General features: G+C 42.9%; 1 protein-coding gene across 1 annotated transcript; it reads left to right on the top strand.

Annotated features, from left to right (window-relative positions):
- Window positions 1–3049: 3049 nt before the first annotated feature.
- pi4k2a (phosphatidylinositol 4-kinase type 2 alpha) lies at window positions 3050–9943 on the top strand. The gene is made up of 9 exons (XM_037765203.1): window positions 3050–3552; window positions 5511–5711; window positions 6113–6244; window positions 6686–6839; window positions 7045–7103; window positions 7210–7309; window positions 8135–8268; window positions 8466–8525; window positions 8680–9943. The coding sequence occupies exons 1-9, from the start codon at window positions 3214–3216 to the stop codon at window positions 8839–8841; spliced, it is 1341 nt and encodes a 446-aa protein (XP_037621131.1). The 5' UTR covers window positions 3050–3213; the 3' UTR covers window positions 8842–9943.

The raw sequence follows: 9943 nt of genomic DNA, 5'->3' as shown, positions 1-9943 counted from the left end.
GCGAGCTGTGAGAGCCGGAGGAGGAGGAGGAGGAGGAGGAAGAGGAGGGAGACAGGAGGAGGAGGAGGAGGGAGACAGGAGGAGGAGGATGCGTGCAGTGGCACGTCCTCACCATGGTCCTCATGCCCACAGCAGTGCATCCTCTGCAGGCTGGTTTTATTGCATCATATGGGAAAACCATAGATGTAAAACTGTTTTATATCTGTGGGCAAAACTACCTCGTTGTTACACTAACAAATACCATGAATGATTACCATAGTAAGTGGGAAATATTACACTTTTTCAAATATCAGACACAAGATATCAATTAAACATCACAACCAACACATCTGTACTAATTTACTTTTTTATTTATTAAGATAAGATATACTTTTATTGTCCCCTTGGGGAAATTTTTCCTGGACTCCGTCCAACTGCAGTTACAAACACTAAAATAAAACAGCATCAACAACAATAATAAACAATTCCACACAAGACAGGGAAACAGTCCACAGAAACAGATGTTTCAACACGTACACAGTCCACGTACATAATGGCACATGCTATCACACACACCATGGCAGGTATTGCACCCAGGTAGTGCACTGCATCGTCTACCGTCTTGCCCATATGGCACAGACAATAGCCCAATATTACACAGATGCAACATATTGCACTGTCCCAATTTAACATATTGCACTGTCCCTATTTAACATATTGCACTGTCTAACCATATTGCACTGTCTGTGTTATTGCACTGTGTTATTATCTGAGATGACCTCATTTTGCTCCTGTCTCTCTCACAAATGTGGCTGCATAGCCACAAGTACTGTCGACTTTAACCTTGGACCTAGATCAGACTTAGGCATACAAAAAAGGGGAAGACAGAAGATTATTACAAATAATAACAATATGTTTGTTCTTAGGCCTAAATGTATAATCATGATTAAAACAGCTTTGAAAAGAGCATGTTTAAATGTGGTGTCATTTCAAACTAATGGTCAGAGATCTGAAAGACTGTTAGCTTTTTAGTTTCAGTTTTTGCTCTAGAGGACTTATGAGGACCTCATGGACTTGCACTTCCCCAGCTATGACAGGCACCGACTGTATTACATCATTGGATTTTCAAAGTAGACACCGTGGTTTGAACCTTCTTCACTAGTTCCTCCTTCAACTGCCCTGCTGAAGTGCCACTTGAGTATGACACTAGACGGCTGAACTCTTAAACTCCCGAGCTCAACACTTGTCACTTTACCTTTATATACTTTACATACTGTTTTACAGACTGTTACACCTCTGTGTATATATACATATATACATATATTACTTCTCGTCATGTATATACAGAACATACTACATCCTGTTTACATACAGCTTTCCCATCTGAATTACTCTCAACTAAATTACAAATGTAGAAATTTACATTGACATAACTATTTTATATTTATATTATTTTAATTGCACTATTTTATGCCTTAAATGATAATTTTGCCTTTACATTTACTTGTGTGATTTCCCCTTTTATATATAAATTATATACCGACATATTTTATGAGCATTGTTGAAGGAACCTGAGACCAAAGATTGGTGATTCATTGCCAATGACTGCTTTGCTGGAATTGACAAATGACAAATAAAGAACCTTGAACACTAAATTCAGAGAGCTTCAGATATTATAAACTTTGACCTTCCAATTGGGTGGGGAGTAATTAAAGTTTGCCAATATAATGTGCATTTGTCAAAACACGATGCTCAGTGGCCTGGGACACAGGAATAAAAGTGAAAAAAAAAATAAATTGAGGATTGACCAGTGTCAAAGATAAAGAGTTGCGAGTCTGACAACTGCAAGTAACGGCAATTGTAAAGTTCAATTCTGCAGAACATCTTTTGCTCAGACAGCTTTTTCTGTGTAAGGAGCGAAGTCTTGGAACTCGCCACCTGATCACTTGGAATCTGCTACAAACTTTACCACCTTTAAGAGAGCAACCAAATCCTGTTTATTTAAGCGACAAACCTGTACTCATGTCTAGTTTTTACATGTACTGTTCTTAAATGTGTGCTTTATTGTATTTATGTATTTTTCCTGTACCCATTCCTGTTGCAAATTAGCATCCGCTATAAGCACTATGATATTGGCATCAGATAGCTGTTTTTAAGTTGTCTATGTACATTGTATTGGTCCCTATTAAAGGGACTGTGTGTAACTTTTTACAGGTATAAATCTACCGGGTCGGGATCCCATGCGCACTCGCGTGTGGCTACGCTGTTCAGACCGCTCCTCTGCCTGCCTTCACTCACACAACGCGCGCGTTCTCGCTCCACCTCATGTTCATGCGCGCACACTCCACACTGCAGAAGAGTTAGTAGCTCTGAGAATATCTAGTGAATTTACAGTGGACGTTTGTGCAGAAATAAATGCTGCAGGTCCTCCAGACCAACAGAGGTTTTCCGTGTCTTGTGAAGTGACGGGGCTCCGCAGCGAGAAACGTTATCGTCTGCGACCGGGTGCCGGTGGCTCCCTGTTCACTCTGGCTGCGGTCGGGAGACAATAACATTTCTTTTCCTGCTTCAGCCTCCGGGGCTCTGCACCTTCTTCTGGTCAGCTAACATTACTGCCAAGCAGGTGAAGTATAGAGTGATATTGTGGTTTTAGCTGACGTGTGTTGCCTCACTGTTTTGAGCGATGCTCGTTCATGTCTATGTAGAGCGAGCGAGTGCGAGCCCGACGTTCATTGACTTAACGGCCACAGGTGTCGCTGTTAACAAGCATTTCTGAAAGTTACAAACAGTCCCTTTAAATAAACCATGAATAAAAACAAAAGTAAAACGATTATTCCTCACTCCCATAATAGCACTGCATTTCTCACTAAAGGCTTTTTTAATGTATATACAGACTGTAGTTAATTGATTGGGTTAACTGTAATCTCACGTGCCTTCCGTGGGCGGAACATGTTGGTCCAATCAGCGCTCAGAGATGAGGTTGTTGACAGGAGCATCTGAACGCTGATTGGTTGAAGATCAAAACACTCAAACAGGCCCCGCCTCTTCCCGGAAGCTGACAGTCAGCTGACTGTTCTTCTCCTCCTGTTGTTTCCTTGGTTAGCAGCACCAGTACCACCAGAACTACCACTACCAACAAAACAACCGTCCCACTCTCTCCTCTCCTTCTACTTCACCCTCTTTCTCCTCTTTCTCCAGGAGTTAAGATAACTCCTCGTCCTCCTCCAGTCAACCATGGACGAGACGAGTCCTCTGGTCTCTCCGCTGCGGGACTCGGGTGATTTCAGCTACTGTCCCACGGAGCCCACCAGCCCCCGGGGCTCGTTTGGAAGCACCCCGGGCTCGGTGGTGCGCATCCCGGCGGGCAGCCCTGGTCGCAGCCGGGAGAGACAGCCGCTGCTGGACCGGGACCGTGGCAGCTCGCCTCGGGAGCCGCACAGGAACGAGTTCCCGGAGGATCCCGAGTTCAGAGAGATCATCCGAAAGGCCGAGCGAGCCATAGAGGAGGGGATCTACCCGGAGAGGATCTACCAGGGGTCCAGTGGAAGCTACTTTGTCAAAGACTCCCAGGGGGTAAGGAGAGGAAGCTGTGCTGCTAAAGGTCCCTTTAGCTGTCTCATGATGTGTCTGTGGTGTCTGAGGTGTTGTGTGTGATGCAAGGACTGCGAGACTGTTTAGATCAAAAGTGTGGTCGCTTTTAAGGCCTCTTCCAACCAGCCTGTGATGACTTGGCATATACTTGGCTGTAAGGCAAGCCAACAACAACACCAACCTGCAGTTTAAACTAATAAACAAGCAGCTCTTGGATAAGAGAAGAACAGAATACAGGTTTATCCAACTCTGACTGTAAATATACTCAAAGTGAAACTGAATGCAGTACACATACTATCAATAAAAACAAAGAACATTTTAAATGAGGTCTCTAAGAATTGAGCATTGGTTGGATAAACGACTTCTTGTAAACATTATTTGTTGCCAAAATCATCTTGCAGCAGAGTTTAGGGGATGTTGGTCAGCCCTCCTCCCATAGCTCCCATACAGCCCCCAACTGGCTTTGTTTACTGGTCATGTTTGTGACCACTGCCAGCTTGTTTCTGTCTTTATTGTTTGACAGGACCCTTTCAATGAGAGCTACAGACAATTAGTACAATTTGCTGGCTTACACCCTAGCTATTAAGATACATTGCATGTTTTTCTTGAGATTATAATCAACTTTCACATTTAAGTATTTTTGAACTTCCTGATCCAGTTGCTTATTTCCCGTAAACTGATTTTATCATCAAAGCTTGGCTGATGTTCAGATCCCTCTGCGTAGGCAGGTGGTCTGTTGGTGAAGGTCCATCTCTGTCCAGCTGTCACTTTATAATGTCATCAGTAACACACAGATAAGATGCTTGTTGTCACCCATTTATTTCTGGTTGCTCTCCCTGTCTTTTCTTGTTTTTTCCCCTGCTGTACTGCAAGTCTGGGCAAAGAGCAAAGTCCTCAGCATCTAATCAAACAGAAGATGTTTGACGCTGAGCACACATGTCTGATTTGTTGCAGCACTTATAATCACTTTGCAAGGGTTTTTACAAAGTGCTACACGTTCAAGAAGACAAATCAGGGATTCGACGCATGGACGGTTATAGAGCATTTCTTTCCATTCGTCACCCTCGACGACGTCTCCTGACTCCAATCATGCCAAATTAATGACGGTAAACTTTGATCAGTTCGACCGGAGCCAACCAGTAAAAGTCCACCATGTCCTTATCTACAGTGTGAGTTGTGTTTAGCCCATATTAAACAAAAAACAGAAGTGTGTCTTTAGACTTTGCGTCTGGAGCCTCAGATATTTCATTTGTTGTATTTTCAGTCTGTTCAAGACAATATGATCATTTATGTGCCACTTTAGCCACTCACTCAACTTACAAAACAGAAAAGAAGGCTGTGTGTGTGAGCTTTTTATTCAATGACCCTCCCCCTCCAGTTTCTTTAGTTAGTCACCAGTGTGCTTAGTGGTCATGTGCTAGCTCTCTGTGAGGATATAATTCTCTTCAATGACCAAGTTTCATGTTGTAATCGCTGTATGTGTGTAAGTGTGTGTGTGTGTGTGTGTGTGTGTCATACGAGCGTAATGCAACATGTGATTTCTATATACAACTTTAAAGTGACACCACACCCCAACTCTATCTTTTGCTTATCAAACATCCCCTATAGGCTTTAAAGATAGTTTGTAGTGTAGCTTTTTGCAGAGCACAGTGGCTGTGGACAACTTCGATTCATTTCAGCGACAGTGGGTTTCAGTAACGACACGATTTCACTGCATAAAAAGTGTCATTTTAAACCACTCCTACAGCATAATCCACCTCTGTGTGTTCTCTATGTTTGAGTCCTATTTTCAAGTTTACAAATGAGAATATTGTCCTTTAAATGTTTGTCTCATGCTAAACCAACCCTTCTTTTCTTCTCTACTCCTAAACTTTCCTTTCTTAACTCCCTTTGGATTCTGAACCTTTCCTGATTTTCCTCCGCTCTGCCCCCTTCCACAGAAAATCATCGGCGTGTTCAAACCTAAGAATGAAGAGCCCTACGGCCAGCTGAACCCCAAGTGGACCAAGTGGCTCCAGAAACTGTGTTGTCCCTGCTGTTTTGGCCGCGACTGTTTGGTCCTGAACCAGGGGTACCTCTCGGAGGCCGGGGCCAGCCTGGTCGACCAGAAACTGGAGCTCAACATCGTTCCCAGGACCAAGGTATGGACACACACAGTGCCGCGTCCAAGTTACAAGAGAAACAAACAAATTTATTACACAGCTTTGTTGAATACTCAATTCTGATTGGTCAATCACGGCGTTTTACGGTCTGTTATTTCTTTATAGCAGACCGTTGCTATTTATAACAGACTGTTGCTATGGGCGCAGTTCTGATGTCGGACTCTGGCGGACCATTTTTGTGTCAAATTATTGATTTCTTAAGTAAACAGCCTAGTAATAAGCGGGACAATGTACAGCTAGCCGGTCATTGTTGTGAAATAAATCCCTTCAGGGTGATGCAAGACCTTGTCAGGGTTTATTTCACAACAATGACCGCCTTGCTGTACATTATCCCTTACTTGGCAAATACTGCCTCTCTTAATCAACCTTTTGCATTCTAGGTGGTGTACCTGGCTAGCGAAACATTCAACTACAGTGCCATAGACCGGGTGAAGTCTCGAGGAAAGAGGCTAGCCCTGGAGAAGGTGCCTAAAGTGGGCCAGCGTTTCCACAGGATTGGACTGCCGCCCAAGGTAATATGATGAAGTGTTGTATTACACAGGTGATTGCTTTCAGTGATTGGTTTGTGTGTATTGATTAAATTCATCCAGAGATCTGGGGCTTTCAATAAAAAAGAACAACTAAAAGACTAAGTAATTCTATGTGAAGGTTTTTTTTCTCCTTTAACTCAGTTCAGTACATTAAAGGAACAGTGTGTAACATTTTGGGGGATCTACTAGCAGTTTTCATTCGTGTATAATCACCTGAAACTAAGAATCGTTGTTTTTTGGAAAGGAAAGAGTGAGCGGAGGGGTACTCAGTTGGTTCTGTCTGTAACCACACCACTAGATGCCGCCAAATCCTACACACTATTCCTTTGAAGGACAATGGCATTTCAATATAAAAAAAAAAGACCCCAAACATCCAGAGAATCCATGTGCTGCGTCTAACACGATCTGTTGCTACTCCACCAGGTTGGCTCCTTCCAGATCTTCGTTGATGGATACAAGGATGCAGATTTCTGGCTGCGGAGGTTCGAAGCGGAGCCTCTTCCTGAAAACACCAACCGTCAGCTCCAGCTGCAGTTCGAGCGGCTCGTAGTCCTCGATTACATCATCAGGAACACAGGCATGTGGTCGCCCTGCTCAGCACCGTCAGGGCTGGGTCATCATTAAGGGCAATATACCTTCAGCAAAGTAAACTTGTTTATTAGAATATATAATGTTATTAAGATGTTGTCATACAGTGAGTTAGAGTCTTGAATTCATCCGTAGCAGCTTTTATCTGGTTATTTGGTTTGTTTGAATATGAGTCTTTTTTTTTGGTGTTCTAGACAGGGGAAATGACAACTGGTTGCTGAAGTATGACTGTCCCATGGACTCTGGAAATAGGGTGAGAGCACACAGACACAGTTAGAGTCTTGATGGCCATTTTCTTAAATGCTGACCCCAACGGCTGAATTTGTGTTTATTTTGTACCTGGATCTTTCTCTATGTAGGACACAGACTGGGTGGTAGTAAAGGATCCCATCATTAAGCTGGCAGCTATAGACAACGGCCTCGCCTTCCCACTCAAACACCCCGACTCCTGGAGAGCCTGTAAGCATTGACTTTGATTTTAACCAATCCCTGCTCACCCTCGGCAGGACGCAATGCATGCTTTTGAAGAAACAGCAACTCTCTTTTCAACAGTGTGTCCAGCAAAATCTATCTATTTCAATCTATTTTAATGTTCTTCACTTTGTCCCATTCAAAGTTTCTTTAAAGGTCTTATTGATAATATTTTATGTAGACAAATGTTTTTGAAAAAATAATACATCCACAGAGATTTTAGAAAGGTGCCGAATAAAAGTATGGCTTTTCCTAAAAAAAACTATTATGAATTAATCATTTAAAAACATTTTGCGGGTCCAAAATGAATGTTTTGTTTATCTCTGTGGAAGATATCTGACGTTTGGTTTCCACTTCTAACAAGGCTTGTGAGCCAACAGTAAAACGACGTTGGTATCACGTGGTATCTCTGGGTCGTCAGTTATGGTACATGTCCACAGCCTCCGTCCTTTCTATGCATCCCATTCATTGTCTATGTAAGCAGCCGTGCAATGCATTCTGGTAGCGTGGCGAGTGCCTTGTGTCTAGTGCTGGGAAGCACTAGATAAAAAAAACGCCCCTGTGGACACCATTAGTACCATTAGTGTGGAATAAAAACAGATAAATGGCTGAGATTGACAGTAAGTGTCTGACAACGACTTGTTGTGAAGTGAGTGCAATGGAACGGAGGAGGGAGAATGCGACATCTAGTGGCTGAATGTTATCAATGTTATCAGTAGCGCCTTTTTTATAGCTATTCTCTCTGTACCATTGACTTGTTTTACAAGTAGTGTACTTAATCATTAAGACACAGTTTTGTTTTCCAATCACCAGACCCATTCTACTGGGCGTGGCTATCCCAGGCCAAAGTTCCTTTCTCCCAGGAAATCAGAGAGCTGGTCCTGCCCAAACTCTCTGACCCAAATTTCATCAAAGACCTGGAAGAGGATTTGTACGAATTATTCAAGGTATGGAGGGACTCACATTGAGTATTTGTTAACATTTGTTTTGTGCAGAATGTGGTATGTGGTAATAATGTAAGTTAGTGGATTGCGAGAATGTGGCCGACGAACGGATGAAGAAATTGAAATAATTGTGGATGACTTTGCTCTTTGGCTGGAAACTCTGTGTATAACATGCGTGCATTGTCTACTGTGTCTCACAGAAAGACCCTGGTTTTGACAGAGGACAGTTTCACAAACAAGTAGCCGTAATGAGGGGGCAGGTGAGTTTTCTCCTCTCTTCTCAAAACACATTTTTCAGCAGTTTGAAATGCAACTTAACTTTTCCTCCTTGGATGAATCTCTTTGCTTTAAAGCATAATTATTATATAAATATTATTATAAACATACTCTTTCTTTCTCCTGTTTCATCTATAGATCCTGAACCTGTGCCAAGCCCTGAAGGACGGTAAAACGCCCCTGCAGTTGGTCCAGATGCCCCCAGTAATCGTGGAAACAGCCAGAGCACCTCAGAGAGCCAACAGTGAGTCCTACACACAGAGTTTCCAGAGCAGAAGACCCTTCTTCACCTGGTGGTAGGAGCGACGCAATGAAAGAGGAAGAGGAGGAACAGCAGGAAGCCCAGAGCGAGGAAAGGAGCGAGGAGTGTCGATGTGCCGATGGAAGACGGGGCAGAATCTGAGAGCGCAGGTTTTTGTCCCCAGAAATGGAAATAATCATCACCCTCCCCTCCTCTCCTTATGGATATTTTGGTTGCAGAGAGCGAGTGAGTGGGTGGAGAGATGAGGCCAAAAAGAGGAAGAATTTCACAACATATCTTTCCTGTTTGCCTCCGTGCCTTGCGTGGATGTCAATGAAGAAGCTTAAATGATGAATATTTTGCGAGAAAGAAAGATTTTCAGTGAGTTGTCCAACTTTTCTTTTGGACTCCTGGATGCACATAAGGTTCGTCCACACACATGCACGCCAGTCAAAAGCCTCTCGTGCTTTGTTTTTGGATGGGAGCTGTTGCATTCCATGTTTGTTTGTTTTTTTGTCTTCATACCTTTTTGCCTTTTTAATATTCACCTGCATATTCCCTCCCACACAGTTAAAAGCCCTGGGTTGGGGAAAGCACTGGTGCCACTGGTGAAGATTTTTTATTTTTTAACAAATAAGAGAAGTGTTCATTTCGGTTAAGTCATGAAGATTTAGGAACTGGGCTCTCGGTGGTGTGTGTGTCTTAACACAGTGATCACAAGCCATGTGAACTGGTTTCACAGTTACTCATTGCACCTCCTAACTGTTTAGTTTAGGATCTGCAAGTCATCTGACGGTGATGTTTGAAAGAGAGGCACTTTTGGTGACACAAACTATTTGTTAAGCTGAGATGAGTATGACTGACTCGCCTAATTTTTCCTTTTTCTTCTGATGAGTTAAATCGTTGGCGAAGTATACAAAATGATCCCATGTGCAAGCAGGCAGAGGGGGGTTGGTGTGATTCCCAGTCCACAAGCTCCCGTTGGTCTCGGCCATGTCGATTTCTGTTCATTTTCTGGCTCGTGGGGTGGACCTAAGTAAACTACGAAGTAACTTCCTGCTGTACCGAACTGACATGAAATGTATTGTGACAATGCACTGTATAATTTGTATGTAATATTTAATGATAGATTATAATTAAAACATATTCCATTAATACAGA

Source organism: Sebastes umbrosus, chromosome 3, assembly GCF_015220745.1.
Source record: "Sebastes umbrosus isolate fSebUmb1 chromosome 3, fSebUmb1.pri, whole genome shotgun sequence".
Taxonomy (NCBI): domain Eukaryota; kingdom Metazoa; phylum Chordata; class Actinopteri; order Perciformes; family Sebastidae; genus Sebastes; species Sebastes umbrosus.
This window is presented reverse-complemented; position numbering and strand designations above follow the sequence as displayed.

Excerpts from the sequence above, each read along its gene's own strand:
- pi4k2a (XM_037765203.1), top strand. The coding sequence starts at position 3,214 with ATGGACGAGACGAGTCCTCTGGTCTCTCCGCTGCGGGACTCGGGTGAT. Across the intron at positions 5,712-6,112 it reads ACATCGTTCCCAGGACCAAG|GTGGTGTACCTGGCTAGCGA; the intron begins GTATGGACACAC and ends TTTGCATTCTAG. Across the intron at positions 7,310-8,134 it reads CCCCGACTCCTGGAGAGCCT|ACCCATTCTACTGGGCGTGG; the intron begins GTAAGCATTGAC and ends TCCAATCACCAG.